Below are 21,464 nucleotides of genomic sequence, written 5' to 3'. Positions count from 1 at the left end.
CATAGTGATGGGCTGGACAGTGCATTGAGCTAAACTGAGAACATCATCACCAAACTAAAATTTCCCTCCATAATTTATCCTCAAAACATATTTTTCATGCATCAAATAGCAGCCTCCAACTATCACATTAAATGTCCGCACTTAGGCACCTCCCTCCATCCAACTCTTGTTTATCCTCCAGCTAAAAGAAAGGTAGATGTAGGTACTAGGTACTGATTGTTTCCTAACTAGTTTTTTTTTCCTTTGTATTTTTACCTATAAAAGGCTGAAGAGCTTTTTCCATCTATTAAACCTTATCCCTTGTATGCCAACCTTATCTTACACACTAAAAACACACACACAGAGAAAATATGAGTAATTTTGGAGAGGGAAAGCCACATGCTGTGTTGACTCCATATCCAGTACAAGGCCATATCAATCCATTGTTCAAACTAGCAAAGCTTCTTCACCTTAGAGGCTTTCACATAACCTTTGTCCACACTGAGTATAACCACAAACGCTTGCTCAAGTCAAGAGGTCCTAATGCCCTTGATGGTCTCCCTGACTTTGCCTTTGAGACCATCCCAGATGGTCTTCCATCCATTGAAGGTGATGGTAATGTTAGTCAAGACATACCCTCTCTCTGTGAATCAATCAGAAAGAACTTCCTTCATCCTTTTCGTGAACTTCTTGCAAGACTTAACAACTCTGCCACTGCTGGTCTTATCCCCCCAGTTACTTGCTTAATTTCTGATTTTTGCATGACCTTTTCTATTCAAGCTGCTCAAGAACTTGCACTCCCTTCAGTTCTCTTTTTTCCAGCCAGTGCAACTTCATTCATGACTGTTTTGCACTTTCAGACTCTGCTTGATAAAGGTCTCATACCACTCAAAGGTATCAGGTTATTGACTTGCACTCCATATAGATAAATATAATATATATAAACATACTATGAAGCATGGATACTTCAATTTTGCTGGTACTCGTTGGGCACTCTTCAGTACTTCATTATCTCATTCTTTTTCAGTTGATGCTTTCCTTGCATTAGTTGATGGTAGAAAAATTACCAAAATTCATATTTCCTTTCTTGCATTGTGCACATATTTCTATTTTCCCGAAATGTTTAGTTTCTTTATTCTTACAAAAATTTAAATCGTAGTGTTTTTTAGTGTCTAGGTGGTTTGCTAATTTGTTGAAAATATAGTCGTGTTCATATATGTATGTTTACAGATTATACAATCCTACCCGTACCTCATACCTGTATCGGTAGCGACATTGTACCCGTATCAGTGCAACATACAAAACATATATCAGGCTTCAACTTCTTGACTTTGTAATAATTATGATATGCAGATGAGAGTTATCTGACCAATGGATATTTGGACACTAAAGTAGATTGGATTTCATGTCTGCAAAACTTTCGACTCAAGGATCTGCCTGACTTTATCAGGACAACAAATCCAAATGATTTCATGGTAGAATTCTTCATTGAAGCGGCAGATATAGCTAAGAGGGCATCTGCTATGTTTATTAATACTTTTTATGAACTTGAGAGAGATGTACTAACTGCTCTCTCCTCTAAGTTCCCTTCTGTTTACCCCATTGGCCCTTTCCCTTCATTTTTAAAACAAACTCCGCAGAGTCACTTGGCATCTTTAGGTTCCAATCTTTGGAAAGAAGATACCAAGTGTCTCCAATGGCTTGAATCCAAGGAACCCGAATCAGTTGTTTATGTGAATTTTGGCAGCATTACTGTTATGTCACCGGAGCAACTCTTGGAGTTTGCTTGGGGTTTGGCCAACAGCAAGAAACCCTTTTTATGGATAATTAGGCCTGACCTTGTCATCGGTGGCTCCGTGATTTTGTCACCGGAGTTTGTCGACAACATTTCAGATAGAGGCCTAATAGCAAGCTGGTGTCCACAAGAGCAGGTGCTGAACCACCCTTCAATTGGTGGTTTCTTGACTCATTGTGGATGGAACTCAACCCTTGAAAGCATCTCTGCAGGAGTGCCAATGCTGTGCTGGCCATTTTTTGCTGATCAACCAACAAATTGTAGATGTATTTGCAAAGAATGGGATATTGGGATTGAAATTGATACCAATGGGAAGAGAGAGGAGGTGGAGAAGCTGATCAATGAATTGATGGTGGAAGAGAAAGGAAAGAGGATGAGGCAGAAAACCATGGAGTTGAAGAAGAAGGCGAAGGAGGACACTGGGCCTGGTGGTTGTTCATACATGAACTTGGACAAAGTGATTAAGGATGTATTGCTTTAACAATAATAGACTTTAATTTCTGCAATGCAGCAGTGTATTAATTTATTTATCTTCTCTCCTATTGAATTTGTTCCACTGTCAGATTGCTTTTTCTTTTCTCCAATGCAGCACTGTAATAATATATTTCATTGTAAAGCAAAAATGATGCTTCGGTTAGAAGTGATACATGTATTTAAAATGCAAGCTGTCAATTGCATTTATAATTTCATGGATTCTTTTGAAAGGATTAGCAGATTGTGTAAGGTTTCTTATGCAGATGATGAGTAAGATGCAGAGAAGGGCATCAATCACATTGTTGCTGATGAATACCTATGGAAGGTCCCTAGTCATCGTAATGCTTGGAGACAGGTAATTTATCAAAATCACTCAATTATTATTATTTTTTTATATCTCACACCATATTTAACTTTATCTAAATTATGCTAAACTTGATTTTTTTCCAGATCGCTAAAGAGGAGGAAAAGGGTGTCTATTTGAATTTCTTGAACTTTCTGATTAATGATAGTATATATCTTCTTGATGAAAGTCTGAACAAAATTCTTGAGCTAAAAGAATTGGAAGCTGAGATGTCAAATACAGCTGAGTGGGAAAGACGGCCAGTTCAGGAGAGGCAGGAGAGGACCCGGTTATTCCATTCTCAAGAAAATGTCTGTCTGACATTTTGGTCTCATGTAATTATGTATCTGCATTTGTGTTTACATTTATCTAATAAAACATACAATGATAATTTTGTAGATTATTCGAATAGATATGAAGTTGGCAAATGAAGAAGTTAGTATGCTTGCATTTACTTCAGAACAGATTACTGTTCCATTCCTACTTCCTGAGATGGTAATATCTCTCTCCTTCCAACCGTAGCATGTCATTCATCCTGTCTTCACATGAAACAGTTATAGTGGCTAACTTAAATGTTCCTCTGTAGTTTTTTTATTCTCCATGAGTTTAATCTTATTTGTCCACTTTTTCAAGGTGGAAAGAGTGGCTAGTATGCTGAATTACTTTCTGCTGCAATTGGTGGGTCCCCAAAGAAAATCGCTTAGTCTGAAAGATCCTGAGAAATATGAATTCCGTCCAAAGGATTTGCTAAAACAGGTTGGCATCAACTATATTTCAGAACTTCTGAAGTTAATTATTTTTTTCATGGTGAATAACTATAACTATGAGAGGAAAGGTAATATGCTCTTTTCTGCGCCTATATTAGGATTGGTCCTAAAATTATTATAAATACCTGATCGTCGATTGGAGGAACTTGAAAATATTTAATTTTATAAATACCCGATTATTAGCCCAAAAATTATTATTATATTATAAAATTCGTATAGCTGTGTTCCATCCTGAAGATATTTTATTTTATAAATACCCGATTATTAATCCAAAAATTATTATCAATTATAAAACTCGTATAACTGTGTTCTATTTTCTTTCTTGCTATGTTTGTGTCATATTCTTGGGGCATTGAAAATTCTTGTACTAATGAAGCTATGAGAATTGAGAAATATATATATATATGTATATATATAGGTAATACGAATTTTTACTTAAAGCCATAATTTCAAGTCTACAGGTTTTGATTTCATCTTACCGTCAATTTCTTATACAAAAAAGTACTGCCTACACCCCATGTATTTTATAGTTTTGTGTGTGCCTTGTCAATTTCTTATACATTCTTTGTTTGTGGCATTGCATGCAGTGGCGGATCCAGGACCCCGGGATCAGGGGTTCAAAATTTTCAAATGAATACATCAATAAAAATATAATTGAAAACAACTTTAATCACATCAACACACATTTCACTCAAATATAGCACATATTTGGTATTTCAAGTCAGTGCATAAACTGTCAAGTTTTCATACTACTATAATGTGGTATTTCAAGTCATTAACCAAATGCAATATTTCTACAGCAATTTTTTTTTTTGATAAACCAAAGTGTTATTAATTATAGAAAGTAGAGTACAATGAGTAATCCAACCCTTGGTACAAATGTAAAATGAAAAGAGAATATAATATAAGGCCCTACACTAACAGAGTATAGGCCTTTAGGAAAACAAAACAAAACAATTCAGATTCTAACCCATTAGCCAGGGCATATAATCACGGGCAACCAGTGAAGGAGACCTCCCACCATGTCCCTCCTTTTAAACCACCAAACAAGGGACCCAAGGCCAAAAAACAGAAGGAAAACACGGACCAATCTACTGAACTCTATCTAGTAGAATTTTCCAAGCCAGTGATAGCACATTTGAGGGTGCTTTGAGTGACCATAATTTATGATAAAGTCTATGTGGTGGTTCCCTCACCTCGTAAAACTGTGTAAGCTGAGCTCACTGTAAACATTCCCGCTTCCTCCTTTATCCAGACCCATGAGTCTCTTATGCCTTATGTGGGACTTAAATTTGACAATTGGGTTCTTAGAGCCTCCACTGCTTTTGTTATAAACTTATAATTCTTTACTTCTTTTTTCCCTATATTTTCATGTTCTTTTATTCATGTAGATCAAGAAGGCAGCCACGAGATAATCACTTCAACTAACTAAAGTTCACTCTAATAAAAAAACCAATAATCACTTCAACTAACTAAAGCTAAGTGATTGTATATTTTATTCATTTTCTATAGAGCGAAATAAACAAAAAACTACTAGTTCAGGTAATTGGGAGAAAAGAATCTAACCACCCAACTCAGTGAGAAAACTGATCTGCGTACATATGATGGAATTTAATGAATAAGAATGGTCTTCTATTGCATTCAACTTGCATCACATTTATCAATTCACTTGAAACATGTAAAAGCTGGTCCTGGACCTTTGGTTATGGTTATAGGCTGAGCTGATGCATTTTGCTCTCAAAAAAAAAAAACTAAAGCTAAACTAACTCAATCAGTTTTTCATCCCCCTCAACTCATGACAGCCCCACTAAAATAGAGAAACCAAAACAAAAATGGAGAGAGCATTTTCTAGCAACCCATCACTAACACATATATTCCCACCCTGCAAATCTGCAATCATCTAATTGACAGCACATCAGAGAGAGTTTAAGACAAAACCAAGCTGAGAGTTTGCATCATTTAAATGATTTGAGGAAATCAATTTAGGGAAACCAAGCTTGAGAAAGGAGAAGAGAAAGAAAGGAAATCAATTTTGCCATTTAGGGTTAGGAGAAGAGAAAGAGAAAGGAAATCAGTAATACCTGTAGTCTATAGAACCGCAGAGCTAGAGAGAGGGACGGCTGGACTGATCTGGTGGTTGAGCGGCGGCTGGCGTGGTGGTGGTGCGCGTTGATGAGGCATGGTGAGAGTGATTGTGGTGTATCGTGTGAGAGAAATCAGAAAAGAGAGAGAAGGGCGTGAGAGATCTGACTGTGTGAGAGAGAGGAGTTGGGGTCTAGGGTGCAAATCTAAATTCTCAGGGGTTCAAAAAAATAAATTATAGGGGGGTAAGTAGAATTTTTTTTATTTTCCGATTGTATTTTTGCCTACTAGGATTATACCCGTGCGATGCACGAAGGTTTAATTTCTAATTTTATTTGCTTAGCAAAATAAATGATGCACGTTATATAATAAACATAATTAATGCGATCGGAATTGTGTTAACTTAACCATGTCAAAAATGTCTTTTCTAATACATGTTAAAAGTAATTTTTTAAATTAATTAAATTTTATATTCAAAATTAGATATATAGTAATGTTTAAAGTATGTAAATTGTAAAATATTTGTTGACTTTAATGGAGTTCTAATAATAATTATTATTACTTTTATTGTTAGATACTGCAAATTATTTTCTACTATGAAAATAGTTTCATTATTATTGTGAATGAGATATCAAAAGAATTTTACGCATATCATGCAAGTGTAAGCCTAGCTCAACCCACATGATAATGCTAATGGATAAATAAAAGAGATTGTCCATGAACATTAAATCAAAAATTCATTGATCAAAAGCTCTTGTAAACAAACTCTCAATCAAAGCTTGGATCAAAATCCCCTCACTCAAGTATCCAAACCACAATACTAATTATTATCTTCTGAACCACAAATTTATCAGTGCAAGAACAAATAAAATATGTAGCAAAACACGCTACCTTCAAAGCTACACAGGACATAACCCGTATTAGTTATTGTTTGTTCACGCAATATATGTAACAAACTACTTGAAAGCTAAGCCTTGGTACATTAAATGATAGACAAAAAAATATTTTTTTGACAACATAATCCAACACATTGTCTTCTTAATTGACATAGCAAATTTCAAAATTCAGATTACTAAAAACATAAATGCAGGACTTGTGGCTCTTTCACCTTCTTGATCTTCTTCAACAATTTTGAACTGCTACTTCAAGGTCCGGAAATGCAATCATAAGTTTGGACATGATCTGCTGTCTTAGATCTTCAATTTCAACAACTTGATGCACTAAGGGCATGATTCCTTTAGCAGCTTCAATGTCTCACAGCTCGTGGCAAGGAGGCAAAAAGATCAACATATAAATCTCTCACATTCATCTTCTATAATTTTAAAAAAATATACATATAAATTTTATATGCCACCCACTACACTTAAATATTAGGAACCGTTATATATGCAGGCAAAAAAGATTTAAAAGAATTGATAAGATTTTCTCACATACTATTTTGTCAACCAATCACACAAAGAGCAAATAAATCATGCAGTTTGATGCACTGAGAAAGCAAGTTAATATATAAAAATGTATAGTATTACTTGAGTTCTCAACACAGATATTAAAAAATGCCATTGTATAATTAAGGCTCCGATCCACATCCAAAGCACTTATTCCAAAGGCAAAAGTAATGGTTTGAGGACAAACTCTACTCTAATATCATCATCAAATGCACAACAGCTAAATGGGCATTGGTCCCTCCATATAAACCAAAACTGTTCATTTCATGTGTAGATAATAAAGTATAACTGTGATAAATTACTCATTAAATGGTTATTAATAGGAAGAGGAATAGTTTCACCTTCCTCTTTATATATTGGATTTGGATCCTCTCCATCCAGCTTCTCTCCATCCCCTCTCCATCCAAAAGCTGGATGGAGAGGATCCTTATATATTCACCATTCACGGTCTAGGCATTCCAAGCCATCTATCAATTTCCTCACCATCCCAGACCTCCTCAACAGGCACATATGCTCTTCCATTTAAAGTTGCTCCAACAGGATTATCATCTATCACAGTAAATATAATATTTGAAGCCAGATGGGCACAATAAATGTGAAAAGACTCATACCATCTGGGATTACTCCCTTCATTTTCTATAATTCTAGTCCTTCCCACTGTTGCCTTCTCCAGATCAACAGTAGCATAGAGTTTACAAACTCCCTTTCCAAAACCAACAGTTTCCTCCAAGTTTTGCTTGATCGATAATAGAATAAGCATTAAATGAGTCAATTATAGTGAATAAGGAAAATAAAAGAGTAAGACTAAAGCAATTGAATATTCTAATTTTACCATGTGCATGTATCTATATGTATGTGAATATGCATATGAATAATCAACAGGAACAACATACTTGCAGAAATAGGCTACACATTTCACCTCATGCTTAAAAAGATTTGATCTGATTTGGGTAAGTATGAAGCCAATAAATCAAAATCCAATAACTAAGGCTCTAGCGTACTGAATTTTTTCATTAAAACGTGTGTAATAAATGATACATAAGATGATTGTGGTAAAAAAAACCGGTGGAATTAACATAAGGCAATTTAACTAAAGGCCAATGATCTGATTCATGTTGAGCTAGCAGTTATATTGCAACTTGTGATTAAGATTATGCGTTGACTACAATTACCGGTTAACATTATTCGTAAATACCTGCGCAAGCTGTTTCCATATATAACTCAAGCAGGGAGCCTCCGTACACTGACATTGGAAATTAGACACTGACAAAAAATTAGAATGTCATATTATATAAAATTAATTACTCAGTGAAGCCTTCGTACACGGTTCCAAAGGACCATTTCTGTAAAATTTCTCCCTTTTGCCTGGAGCTGAAAGTGCATCTAAATTCAAAAGAACCTTAACCCTCGGGCCACTCTTGATTGCAGCCTCACCATCTTGTTTCCTTTCTCCTGAAACTCATTCCTGCTCCTAACATTGCTTCTCATGATAGTATACTTAAAATTCTGGCTCCAGGTGAAATCCAACAGAGTTTCTGAAAAGCAACAAAAACCCATTACATGAGAAATTCAGATAAAATAAGTAGTGAAACATGTTTCAAGTCAAAGTAGGTATAGGATAGTCATCTTCTTTGCTACTCTACTGAGTATTTTTAAAAAGAACGCTCAAGATATTAAATCATATGAAAGATGATACATGTGCTGCATAAAAGCGCACATTCGTAAATCAGAATAAATAAGTGAAGACATTTTGACACTCAAGAGAGCAATAAATAAACTTTGTAGCAACATACATCTGACAAAGCTCTCAAGTTTACATCATAGAGTGATTGGAAGCCTAAAAATTATACTAACTTTGTCAAACAAACAACTCAAGTACTAAACCAACCTAGAGAGATCAACTTCTTATAGGGAGCAAAACTAAAATGTCTTTGATGTTATTAGCACAACCATATGAAAGTAACAAAACTAACATATCAGAGAGGGTAGGATTCTACTTGAGAGACTTAAGCTGTTGTCCATGTATATTTTCTTCCTCCTTGGCCAATCACCACGGCAGAATTTCTAAAAAAATTTCCTTTAGAAAATATTTGAGGCCTAGTTCCGGATCACCATGAAAGAGAGCCAAGGCAATATCATTGTCATGCTTGCGAGCAACAGTCTTAAGAAAATATTTCTGTTATTGGATCAACTCCATCTGATCAAAAAGGAAGCATATGATGTATGGAAATCCAACCAATTAGTCACACCTGTATGCAACAGACGATATAGACATGTAAATATGCAATAATTTTTCTAGCTTTGATCATGGTATGGAATTTGTCCAGCAAAAAATTAAATGGATTGATCCAGGTATTTAGCCATCGAGTGAAAGATTAAGCACATACCGCTTAAGGCTCAGTCCATAGTGTTGGCAGTGTGCAGATCAGAATGAATGTAGTGTATTCAACTAAGAGTACATGCGGGAGATAGGTAGTTTCCATGAACTTGATTATCTATTACGCAATGAGCTTCAGCAGAGATGAGTGTTAAAAATGAAGACACACAGCAGGATCAACAATTGCTATATATATTGATGTTGCTGTGGTCAAGAGTTGCTTGATTTGTTTAAAAAAGAAGGACTAAGAAGTATTCATTTAACACTGGAATAACTTACTCAGGAAAATCAAACTCAAATAGTTCTCAAAGGAATAGAATAAACAACGATTCAACATCCCTAAAATATATCTAAGAGAATGGATTTCATATTGATGTGTTGACAAAGAAGCTGATCCTGTTACAAAACTACACAGACTACAATTACTCATGATGTGGAAAATATCACGACACACCTCACATGAAGTAAACACATGCTGCATTTTCCGTGTAGAACTTGAAAGTCAAATCAAGGCTATGCCCATTCTCATTTAGAATCTTAAAATCACATATTTCATCTTATGAAAAAAAAAATCTCAAACACAGTTCATAAGTTTATTGCCCGTACTTGTTGTTCCTAATTCCCTCATTCCCACCTAGCTAATTTACGATTTCAAACTGCACACATGCCTAAAGTCAAACACCAGTGTAAACTAATGAGGTTCAAATAATTACACTTGATAGTTATTTTAGAAAGTTTAACTTGACTATTTCACTCTAAGGGACTATGCTCTGTCAATTCCTATCGAGTGTTAGTGTGATTCCTCACACTAACATCTAATAAGAGAATTCTTTCCTAAACCATCAAATCCAACCCCATTAACTGATATCAGTATTAAAATAACCCATTTTGGGTGATGAATCACAATTACATATTAAAACCTTTGGTATAATCAAAACCATATGAAAAACATGTATATTGAATAATTGAGAAAATTCTACATGATTAAATATTGTAAAATACAAAAAAAGAATAAATAATTGAGGACATGACACAAATATCTTGCAGAGGTAAATTCGTGAGCTGGATATGTTGTTTCGAGTGGCCTACTGCTACTAACCCTACTTGAAAAGAAGATAACCATGTTTCCCAACGCAGCCCACGAAGCAGGAAGGCCCAACAGCAACCGCAGTTGTACCCAAAAAAAAATGGCAATTGTGAACAGTAAAAATCTTGAAATTTAAGTTAGAAGATAAAAGGCTGAAGAGCTTTTTCCATCTATTAAACCTTATCCCTTGTATGCCAACCTTATCTTACACACTAAAAACACACACACAGAGAAAATATGAGTAATTTTGGAGAGGGAAAGCCACATGCTGTGTTGACTCCATATCCAGTACAAGGCCATATCAATCCATTGTTCAAACTAGCAAAGCTTCTTCACCTTAGAGGCTTTCACATAACCTTTGTCCACACTGAGTATAACCACAAACGCTTGCTCAAGTCAAGAGGTCCTAATGCCCTTGATGGTCTCCCTGACTTTGCCTTTGAGACCATCCCAGATGGTCTTCCATCCATTGAAGGTGATGGTAATGTTAGTCAAGACATACCCTCTCTCTGTGAATCAATCAGAAAGAACTTCCTTCATCCTTTTCGTGAACTTCTTGCAAGACTTAACAACTCTGCCACTGCTGGTCTTATCCCCCCAGTTACTTGCTTAATTTCTGATTTTTGCATGACCTTTTCTATTCAAGCTGCTCAAGAACTTGCACTCCCTTCAGTTCTCTTTTATCCAGCCAGTGCAACTTCATTCATGACTGCTTTGCACGTTCAGACTCTGCTTGATAAAGGTCTCATACCACTCAAAGGTATCAGGTTATTGACTTGCACTCCATATAGATAAATATAATATATATAAACATACTATGAAGCATGGATACTTCAATTTTGCTGGTACTCGTTGGGCACTCTTCAGTACTTCATTATCTCATTCTTTTTTAGTTGATGCTTTCCTTGCATTAGTTGATGGTAGAAAAATTACCAAAATTCATATTTCCTTTCTTGCATTGTGCACATATATCCATTTTCCCGAAATGCTTAGTTTCTTTATTCTTACAAAAATTTAAATCGTAGTGTTTTTTAGTGTCTAGGTGGTTTGCTAATTTGTTGAAAATATAGTCGTGTTCATATATGTATGTTTACATATTATACAATCCTACCCGTACCTCATACCTGTATCGGTAGCGACATTGTACCCGTATCAGTGCAACATAGAAAACATATATCAGGCTTCAACTTCTTGACTTTGTAATAATTATAATATGCAGATGAGAGTTATCTGACCAATGGATATTTGGACACTAAAGTAGATTGGATTTCATGTCTGCAAAACTTTCGACTCAAGGATCTGCCTGACTTTATCAGGACAACAAATCCAAATGATTTCATGGTAGAATTCTTCATTGAAGCGGCAGATATAGCTAAGAGGGCATCTGCTATGTTTATTAATACTTTTTATGAACTTGAGAGAGATGTACTAAGTGCTCTCTCCTCTAAGTTCCCTTCTGTTTACCCCATTGGCCCTTTCCCTTCATTTTTAAAACAAACTCCGCAGAGTCACTTGGCATCTTTAGGTTCCAATCTTTGGAAAGAAGATACCAAGTGTCTCCAATGGCTTGAATCCAAGGAACCCGAATCAGTTGTTTATGTGAATTTTGGCAGCATTACTGTTATGTCACCGGAGCAACTCTTGGAGTTTGCTTGGGGTTTGGCCAACAGCAAGAAACCCTTTTTATGGATAATTAGGCCTGACCTTGTCATCGGTGGCTCCGTGATTTTGTCACCGGAGTTTGTCGACAACATTTCAGATAGAGGCCTAATAGCAAGCTGGTGTCCACAAGAGCAGGTGCTGAACCACCCTTCAATTGGTGGTTTCTTGACTCATTGTGGATGGAACTCAACCCTTGAAAGCATCTCTGCAGGAGTGCCAATGCTGTGCTGGCCATTTTTTGCTGATCAACCAACAAATTGTAGATGTATTTGCAAAGAATGGGATATTGGGATTGAAATTGATACCAATGGGAAGAGAGAGGAGGTGGAGAAGTTGATCAATGAATTGATGGTGGAAGAGAAAGGAAAGAGGATGAGGCAGAAAACCATGGAGTTGAAGAAGAAGGCGGAGGAGGACACTCGGCCTGGTGGTTGTTCATACATGAACTTGGACAAAGTGATTAAGGATGTATTGCTTAAACAATAATAGATTTTAATTTCTGCAATGCAGCAGTGTATTAATTTATTTATCTTCTCTGCTATTGAATTTGTTCCACTGTCAGATTGCTTTTTCTTTTCTCCAATGCAGCCTGTAATAATATATTTCATTGTAAAGCAAAAATGATGCTTCGGTTAGAAGTGATACATGTATTTAAAATGCAAGCTGTCAATTGCATTTATAATTTCATGGACTCTTTTGAAAGGAGTAGCAGATTGTGTAAGGTTTCTTATGCAGATGATGAGTAAGATGCAGAGAAGGGCATCAATCACATTGTTGCTGATGAATATGGAGGTTCTAGGGTTCCAACCTAGAGTCTAGAGGGAACTGTTTCTAAGATTTATTACAGCACTGATGAACCAGATTGCACATTGCATTCTTTCAACCTAAATGAAAAGGTAAAGACAAAATTTAAGGAGATTTCTATGTACAAAAGTCCAAAATGCATAATTTTAATAGACAAAATAAAAGAAAACAAAATTGGAATTTCTTATTTTTATATAGTTATTAAGGACATCAATAAAAATGTGTGTTGAAAGTTGGAACCAGCTCAACTTGAATGAGGTGTGACTTTCAGAGATATTGATGGGCAAGATCTGTCTATAATAACTATAATAAAAATGTGTGTATTTGTTTTTACTATTTTAATATTACTTATTTATATATATGTTTGTATGTATAGTCCCTACAACTTTAAGTTTATGGATAATACACTCACTTCGATAGATATTTATATACCACCCTACCATGAATTTCTGTTCTCTTGTTAATGCATTTTACAGAGTAGCAAAACACTACCAGAAGTCATTGATACTCTTCTCATTCGTCTAAAACAAATACACACACAAATTAGCATGCACATATTGATTCTGCAAGTATATGTAACTTCTCTTCATACCAGATAGTTTTCTCTTTTCTACCCTCAAAATTCCAAGATATAATTGGCGATGATATATCCATATCAGTATATGTAGGATAATTTCTTAAGAAGTTTGAAACTCAAACTTAGGAAAAATTAACAAAATAAAAATAAAAATCCACAAGCAAATCTACTATGCCAAAAAATTCTGAATAAAAAATTGGTTCAGATACAGATTTCCATGTAGTTGCATACAGATTTTTATGGTTAACACTGAACAGATCAAAACCAACAATAGAAAAAAGAAATCCCAATTGAATATAACAGCAGTGTTTATGCTCACAAACAAATTAAAATTATATCCACAGTCATTCCAATGCTGTATAATACACAAAATTAGAGAGGAATAATATTTCAAATGAAGGAAATCATGAAAGATCACAAAGTTACAAATGCATGAAATTAGTAAGATTTGATAAGCAATTGCTTGTCCATCACCTCAACATGTGGAACATGAGCTATTTTAGGCCAATCCTCCCCTATTTCCTTCTGACATCGCTTCCCTAACTCTTTGCAACCTTCAATCTGCAACCGTTCTAGACAGCTAAGGCATTGAATGCTCATTGGAAGACACGTCAACTTGGGACACCCGGAGATGGTTAATGACTGAAGCGAGCTAAGGTTTCCCAAGTAAGCAGGCAGAGATTCTAGGCTTGGAAGATTAGACAATATTAAGTTTTGAAGTGTAGTCATACGTTGTAAAGCCTCATGTAAACCCTTCATTTCGGCGCAATTATCAATCATCAACTTCTCAAGGGATGTTAGGTATTGAAAACCTGCTGACAGATTGAACTCAGGGCACCAACAAATAGCTAATATCTTGAGAGAGTGAAACCCTCGCAATACTCCGTTTGTTAACGACTTGAGGCTCTCGCAACGGTATATAATCAGGTGTTGGGGCACAGCAAGGTTAACAATTTCATTTGGGAGTAGCTCCTCAAGTTTGGAGTATCCATTAATTTCAAGTCTCTTTAGAGAAGTAAGGTTTCTACTTAGCATTCCACTTGGAAAGCAAGTTAGCTCGTCATTCCCTCCAAAGTACAGGTGTTCAAGACGAGGGAAGTTACAAATTGAACTTGGTAAATATTGGTTGCATTTCCCCTCTATCTGTAGACTCTTGAGAGATACAAGGCACGGCAGGCCCAAAAGTTGAGGACATTCAGTCATTTTAATTTTTGAAAGGCTTGGGAACATGTTTACTCCATCCTCCCTTGATAACCTTATCAGGTTTGGTATCTTCTCTAGTATCAGATATTCCAGAGCTATGAAAATTCCTGCATCACATGATTCCTCATATAAGTACTTTGCGCGACTCATGTTACATATCCTTAGATACTTCAGACAAGGCAGTTTCCCTAGCTGCGGAAGGTGTAAACAGCTTTTGCAATCTACAAGTTCTAAAGAATCTAAATATTTGAGAGAAGAGCTGGACATCCATTGTGGGAAATAGGCTCCTGTATATCCACTCACAAGCAGAGTTTGCAGTTTTTGGGTATGAGGTTGAAGCCATTCAAGTATATGCTCAACATTTTCCTGTGATTGGGACTCTTGATCTTTGCCCCATGACAACTGCAAGTGGTTCAGGTGCTTTCTTGACATGTTGGCTTCTTTGGCGTCCATTACGCTTTTTACTCTCTCCAAGTGCTTGATATGAAGCTCTCCCTTAAGGTTCAGTTGTCCCAATTCAGCCAAGTGGAACCCTTTTTCCTTGCCAACAAAATACATGTTTAAAGTCCTTAGACAAGTCAACTTCCCCATTTGAGGAGGCAATCTTGATAAAGAGTGACAATGCCTCAAGGATAGATGTCGTAGAGCTTTTAAGCGCACCAAACTAGCAGGTAACTTTTGTAGCCTACTACAATGGTCTAATTTCAAAATCTGCAAATTCCAGAGCCTGCAAAGGGATTCTGGAAGAGATTTGAACTTTCCGAAAGAGATATCTAAGTATCTTAAATATTTCAAATGGCCAATTGAAGTTGACAAATTTTCTAATCCTCTGAAGTCAAGCACCCGCAAAGAATAACATTTAAATACCTGAGGTAAAATTTTGCCACCATAACAACTTTCCCTCACTATACAGGTCTTCAAAGATTTGAACCGGTGCAACTGGATTACATTAGCTTCCTGGAATGAGTTTTGCCCATAAATTGAGAGGTGGCGGATTCTTTCAGATACATCAATTGTACTATTATTAACTGCACTGCAACAGACTTCTTCAGTAACAGATTGTGCAAGATCATGAATAAGATCATGCATCTTGAAAGTTGTAACTTTGCCAAGTTCATCTGTCATAATATCTTGGAAAAATGATCTCCAATATAATTGATTCCAAAACTCATCTCCAATGTCTTCAGCATCCAACATTTCATTGGACGGAATCAATCCATTAGCCATCCAAAGATTGATTAGTGTGTGTTTACTAATTATTTCATCTTTGGGAAATAATGCACAGAAGGCAAAACACTGTCTCAAATTGACGGGTAAGTTCAAGTAACCTAGTCTCAAGGCAGGCATGACCGAATTCTCACCTTGTAAACTCCACAGTTTGCTTTCCTTCACATAGAGCCATTCTTTTTCCTCTCTTTTAAAGCGCAAAAGACTTCCGAGTGCTATTGCTGCAAGAGGAACTCCCCCACACTTCTTCACTATCTCCTTCCCTATGCCCACAAGCTCTGTCGGTTCCACCTCATTTGGTCCAAATGCTCGTTGTTTAAACAATTCCCAACAATCACTATCAGACAGCATTGATAATTTATGAGAAGGCATTGTTCCCATGATTGCTGCGACTTTTGGGAGACGAGTAGTTACCAAAATTGAAGCACCCTTTCCTCCACTTGCTAGTACAGGTTTCAACCTCAGCCAATTCTCTTGTTCATCGTCCCACACATCGTCCAAAACAAGCAAATATCTTTTTCTTTGCAGTAAATCTATAAGTTTTCTCTGCAGTGGCTCTAGCTCTAAATCGGCACAGGCATGCCCGGATGCTGATTCTATGATAGCTTTAGTCATTCTTTTCAAACTGAAATCTTCTGAAACACACACCCAAATTCTTTGTTCAAAGTGGTTGACTACCCTCTCATGATTGAAGATAAGTTGAGCAAGTGTTGTTTTTCCAAGTCCACCTAGACCTAGTATTGGATAGACTGCTAAATCCTCAAAACCAGAAGCATCACCAACCAAAAAGTCTAAAATTTTAGTCCTATCTTCTTCTCTTCCATAGACTTGAGGTTGAGTGATGATTGAGGTGGTTTGGCGCCAATCAGCTCTTTTTTGTGTAGCCATCTCAGTTAAATGAAACCTAGTCCTCTCTTGAGCAACTTCATCTAATCTCTCCCTTATCATCTTCATTTTCTTAGCAATTGTACAACGGAAGACAACATGCTTGGGATGAAAAGAGAATAAGCAAGAGCTTTGCACCTTGTCTGATAAACCACACATGAATCCTCCATTCTCCATCTTCAATGCTTCAGTGGCACACTCGTCCAAGATGTCATCCAGAACATGAGCAGCATCTCTTAGCTTTTGCAGCCAAACCTTAATAGCTCTATCAGTGAATTGTTTCTCCTCAGCATCTTCAAGTGTTGCCTTGATTGCAGTGAGCGTGCTAGAGAGCCTTGTCAATTCTTCATCAAAACCCAGAAACTGGCCAAGCTCCTTCTGAATGAGTGAGCTCAAATTCTCAAGCACAACTTCAAGTACAGCCTCTGCCATCTTCTACAATTTTACTAGCAAACTGAAATGCAACAGTTTGTACAGTTGAAAAATGCAGAGGTAGGTTAGTATCAAGCAATCAGATTAACAAAGATAAGAGATATTTTGATGCATGGACTTGTGAAATCAACAAGGGACCCATAACTAATAATGCAGTTTAAGGCATACACGTTTGTTTGATGTGAGCAATTTATTGGTGAGAAGATTTTACTACCTTTATTTAAATTATTTGCACAACAGCCCAATTGATGCACCCACTCACTTCATTTCCACCTTCATTTTGTGTCATTCTCTTCTTTTTTAATCATATCATGCATCAAATCTCTTATTTTCTCCGTCTTTTCTTCCTAACTCTCTTCTCTCCACCCCCTTACACTTTTAAGGGAAATAAGAGAGTGAGAATTAGAATTTAAGCCTGTTTAGAGGTTTATTGGAACTTCTCTACTAGAAAAATACACTAAATAAGCTCTTATAAGTTCTCTTGGTCCATATCCAAAGAGGCTCCTCATTGCTTTACAAACTCTGTTACTTACAAGCTCACTGACATGAATGACATACTGAAATTCCAGCCAAAACGAAGTACAAACAATGTACCACCAAAATTTGTCAATGAGATCAAAACTTCCTCTCTAAATGTTGTCTGCATTATTGTGCCTAAGAGAATTTCCATGTTAAAAATTACTTGTGTCCTTATTTTATTTTACTACCTTTGTTGTTGCCACTATTGGTGTTGGCTTTGTTTGGAAGTTTCTGCGTTCAGGTTCTCACAAGTGAAGAGGAGTTTTCGTGCTCCAAACTTTCTGTTGCGCCACTTTGGTACCAACAACTTCCTCTACAAACCAAAAATCATGTAACTCCTCAACTACAAGACTCATTCTCCATCCTTCTCACAACAGACATATTCCCCCTAAAATTGAACCCGAGAATCGTTTCTCAAATTTTGCAGGAAACTCTAGACCCGGATGTGTTAGACGAGAACTGCTCCGACCCAGAAGGCAAGCAAATCAAACCCCTCATGGCTCTCTAGCACGACGCCGTTCCAGCACCGACAACGGTGTCGCGGACATGGGCGTCACCGATGGTGAGATTCTCAAAGAGAATTGTCCCATTTAATTAGACAAAATCTAAGTAATAGATCAAGGTTCGACTTCCAGCAAACACACATGTAATTTAATCAAGTGAGTTGACATAGTGATTCAGGACTTCATCCCCTTAAGTAAGTGGTTGGTTCGGGTTCAATTCACAACTCTTGCGAATGGAAAACACATTGATCAGCCTCCTACCGCTTAGTGTGCTGATAGTGAGCCAAATTTTAGTCTCACAGCTATCGGCTTTGAGAATACCTTGATTAACACTCAAAAAATTTAATTAGGCAAATAAGTCTAATTGTAAATAGAGTGAAAAAAATATACTAATACAAATTTATTTATAAACAAGCCAAATTTATTCATAAACAAGTTAGCAAACTAGCAAAGCTTACTTTTAAGTCAAAGCTTAAAATAAGAGTTTAAAAAAAGTAGAAGTTGTTTGTTAAAAAGTCCGTAAAAATAAATTTTAAGTTAAAAGTTGTTTGATGTTTTTTTTAAGAAATTGATTTTCAATTAGTTTAATTAGTATAAAACTTATTTCACTAACTTAAAAACTTTTAAAGTACATAATCATAAAAACATGAGTACCGAAGTTGTAACTTGTGGCAGGGTCCATAATCATAAAAACATGTCGGGTCAGAGGACATTGTTATGGGAATTGTAGGGGTCTCATTTGACATTGTATTAAATTTCCTAATCAATGAGACAAGTAAAATTTTGTGAATATCTCCGGCACGAACATAATTGTCTCCCCGTAGAGATATTTGTATTACGAAAAAAAAATCATCACCGGATCCCTGAGCCTAATATACATGATTGTGGACCCTACAAATAGTTTGTGTTCCCATGCTTTTAAAATTTACAGAGTAGTGAAAATTGTAGAATTTGATGGGAAGGAATTGATTAGCATGGGTTTCAGGTGATAATCAGAGTTTTTTTTTAGATAAGTCAAATTTTATTGAATGAAATACAAGGGGTACTTCAACTCAATACAGGAAAAGATAGAAACAAAAGAGTAAAAGACACTAACCGGAAAAACAGCTCAAAACAAAAACAAAAAAACCCCCCTCTCACTGGGAGCAAGTCTTTATAGGAATGCCTCATTAAAACCTTGATAGGAAAACCCCCTTGGGAAAAACCTAGCAAGGAAAAAGAGTACACTAACTATAAAAACTAAGCAGCACTCCCAGGAGAAATACAAAAAACCCAACACAACCCCACTTAAAGTATTATTCTCCAGCTAGCAAAACCAGATTCCATCATACTACATCACCACCAAACTCCACGCACAGTTCCAAAGGCCATTCCACAAGCCAAAACATCACACAAGGCACAAGTCACAGGATAGAATAGGTTCTTTCCAAACAGCCCATGAGTGCAAAGCAAAGAAAGTAGACAACCACCCCACAAAACATATACTGCAATTCCATAAACAGACCTACAAACCAGCTCACATCATAAGCCTTGAATGCATGATAGTGGATTAGAATGCCAATCATAAAAAGAGTAACAGAAATCCTTGACATTTGCTTTCATCCTAGTCCATGAATGTCTTTTAATTTGATCCAGAACCTCTTCATGATTAAATTGATTCCCTCTGAACACAAGTGAATTCCTCCCTAACCAAAGTGTCCAAAGTATTGCCAGCCACACAGTTAATGAAACCCGCCTTTGAATGTTGCTCCAACCAATTTTAAACTGCATGAGATGGTCCCTTGGAGAAGATGTCGTGCCTAGGTTCACTCCAATCCAATCTGCCGCACGCTGCCAGAGATGCGTCGAAACCGGGCACGAAAATAAAAAGTGCCAAGTGGACTCCAAATGAACATTACAGAGGCTACATTGTGCTTGCCCCTGATCATCCAGTACCTTCCTCTTAATTAGATTCTCCTTGCTTGCAATGCGATCAAGAAGGACTCGCCAAGCGAAAGCTTTGACCTTCGAAGGAGCCAAGGACCGCCACACATCGGAAAGCGCCTGATCATGTTCCAAAGATAATGATCCCTGCAAAAAAAGATAGGCATAATTAACTGTATATAGGCCATCACCACTGGCCAGCCAAGTCCAGTGGTCAGGAGACCCCTCTATCAACCGAGTTCCTGCGATATCAGACATCAAGCTTGCTGCCCAAATTTGCTCTCGACCCACCAATGGTCTTCTCCACAAAAGCTCCCACTGCCATTTACCATTAATCCAGTTTCCACATTGGTTTATTGAAGCCCATTTTAATTTTGACAAGTGATATAAACGGAAGAATTTAGCACGGAAGCAGCCACAACCTGACCAATCTTCATGCCAAAAATTTGTATTGTTGCCCATACGTACTGATTTTTTTGTACCTGCGTCAAGCCAGCTCACCTCATCAACAAGACATGCCCCTTGAACATCCCGCCACCATGCTGATTCCTGAGGGAAAGAACCAACTGAATACTTTGCTTGAAGAACCTGACTCCAAAAGCAACTGGGATCAGAGCGCCATTTTTCGAGCAGTGCTTTATTAAACAGTGTTAAATCCTTGATCCCCAAACCCCCCGTATCTTTGGATTTACAAATAGTAGCTCAGCTAACCCAAGCAATCTTCCGTTCTTCTTCACTTCCACCCCAAAGGAAGTCTCTCATCAACCTGTTGCAGATTTTGACCACACAGGTAGGCACTTTAAAAAATGACAGATAAAATAATGGAAGAGCAGATAAGACACTCTGAATGAGGCAAACGCGACCACCAAAAGATACAGATTTACGCCTCCATGCTGAGAGTCTACTTCTGAATTTAGCAATAACCGGTTCCCAAGTTCGAAGACGATCCTCTCTAGCACCAATAGGGATCCCAAGATACACAAATGGGATGCTCATTAATTTGCAGTGAAGAAAAGAAGCAAAGCATTGGGCAGGACCTGTATCAAGAGCAATAGTAGCTAATTTACTCTTGTGGAAATTCACTTTGAGACCGGAAATCAGTTTGAAGCACCTAAGGATTCCCTTCATTACCACCACATTCTGAAACGTTGCTTCCCCCATAAAAATAGTGTCATCAGCAAACTGAAGGAGGGAAACAACACAGGAATCACTCATACCCACCTTGTAGCCTTTGAAGTCACCAAAATTAACAGCATTCATAAATAATCCATTTAATCCTTCCGCCACAATAAGAAATAGGAAGGGGGCAAGTGGGTCGCCTTGCCGAAGGTCACGTTCCATTCTAAACTCACCGGTAGGGCTGCCATTAACCAACACTGA

At 36.9% G+C, this 21,464-nt stretch overlaps 4 protein-coding genes across 5 annotated transcripts; 3 read left to right on the top strand and 1 right to left on the bottom strand.

Annotated features, from left to right (window-relative positions):
• The first annotated feature begins 113 nt into the window (after positions 1-113).
• LOC130739429 (7-deoxyloganetin glucosyltransferase-like) lies at positions 114-2,461 on the top strand. Its single transcript, XM_057591714.1, has 2 exons — positions 114-873; positions 1,333-2,461. The coding sequence occupies exons 1-2, from the start codon at positions 351-353 to the stop codon at positions 2,253-2,255; spliced, it is 1,446 nt and encodes a 481-aa protein (XP_057447697.1). The 5' UTR covers positions 114-350; the 3' UTR covers positions 2,256-2,461.
• LOC130739431 (probable ubiquitin conjugation factor E4) lies at positions 2,462-4,116 on the top strand. 2 transcript variants are annotated; one of them, XM_057591717.1, is made up of 5 exons: positions 2,462-2,603; positions 2,699-2,902; positions 2,991-3,086; positions 3,225-3,347; positions 3,946-4,116. In XM_057591717.1, the coding sequence occupies exons 2-5, from the start codon at positions 2,822-2,824 to the stop codon at positions 4,057-4,059; spliced, it is 414 nt and encodes a 137-aa protein (XP_057447700.1). In that variant the 5' UTR covers positions 2,462-2,603; positions 2,699-2,821; the 3' UTR covers positions 4,060-4,116. The 2 variants fall into 2 exon arrangements, with proteins under 2 accessions (XP_057447700.1, XP_057447699.1); XM_057591716.1 differs by lacking the exon at positions 3,946-4,116 and having other exon boundaries at positions 3,225-3,922.
• A 6,376-nt stretch (positions 4,117-10,492) lies between these two features.
• Positions 10,493-12,673, top strand: LOC130739428 (7-deoxyloganetin glucosyltransferase-like). The gene is made up of 2 exons (XM_057591713.1): positions 10,493-11,109; positions 11,569-12,673. Exons 1-2 carry the CDS (start codon positions 10,587-10,589, stop codon positions 12,495-12,497), a joined length of 1,452 nt encoding a protein of 483 aa, XP_057447696.1. The 5' UTR covers positions 10,493-10,586; the 3' UTR covers positions 12,498-12,673.
• A 1,010-nt stretch (positions 12,674-13,683) lies between these two features.
• LOC130739426 (putative disease resistance protein RGA3) lies at positions 13,684-17,336 on the bottom strand. The gene has a single exon (XM_057591711.1). The coding sequence runs from the start codon at positions 17,137-17,139 to the stop codon at positions 13,831-13,833; it is 3,309 nt and encodes a 1,102-aa protein (XP_057447694.1). The 5' UTR covers positions 17,140-17,336; the 3' UTR covers positions 13,684-13,830.
• Between the last annotated feature and the right edge of the window lie 4,128 nt (positions 17,337-21,464).

Source organism: Lotus japonicus, chromosome 2, assembly GCF_012489685.1.
Source record: "Lotus japonicus ecotype B-129 chromosome 2, LjGifu_v1.2".
In the NCBI taxonomy this organism is placed as follows: Eukaryota; Viridiplantae; Streptophyta; class Magnoliopsida; order Fabales; family Fabaceae; genus Lotus; species Lotus japonicus.
Note: the sequence above shows the minus strand (reverse complement) of the source record. Positions and strands in the feature narration are given on the sequence as shown.

Bases quoted from the DNA above. Each gene is read 5' to 3' on its own strand.
- LOC130739429 (XM_057591714.1), top strand. From the start codon at position 351: ATGAGTAATTTTGGAGAGGGAAAGCCACATGCTGTGTTGACTCCATAT. The intron at 874-1,332 runs GTATCAGGTTAT...TATGATATGCAG, and splicing joins AGGTCTCATACCACTCAAAG to ATGAGAGTTATCTGACCAAT.
- LOC130739431 (XM_057591716.1), top strand. From the start codon at position 2,822: ATGTCAAATACAGCTGAGTGGGAAAGACGGCCAGTTCAGGAGAGGCAG. The intron at 2,903-2,990 runs GTCTGTCTGACA...ATAATTTTGTAG, and splicing joins TATTCCATTCTCAAGAAAAT to ATTATTCGAATAGATATGAA. The intron at 3,087-3,224 runs GTAATATCTCTC...CACTTTTTCAAG, and splicing joins CATTCCTACTTCCTGAGATG to GTGGAAAGAGTGGCTAGTAT.
- LOC130739428 (XM_057591713.1), top strand. From the start codon at position 10,587: ATGAGTAATTTTGGAGAGGGAAAGCCACATGCTGTGTTGACTCCATAT. The intron at 11,110-11,568 runs GTATCAGGTTAT...TATAATATGCAG, and splicing joins AGGTCTCATACCACTCAAAG to ATGAGAGTTATCTGACCAAT.
- LOC130739426 (XM_057591711.1), bottom strand. From the start codon at position 17,139: ATGGCAGAGGCTGTACTTGAAGTTGTGCTTGAGAATTTGAGCTCACTC.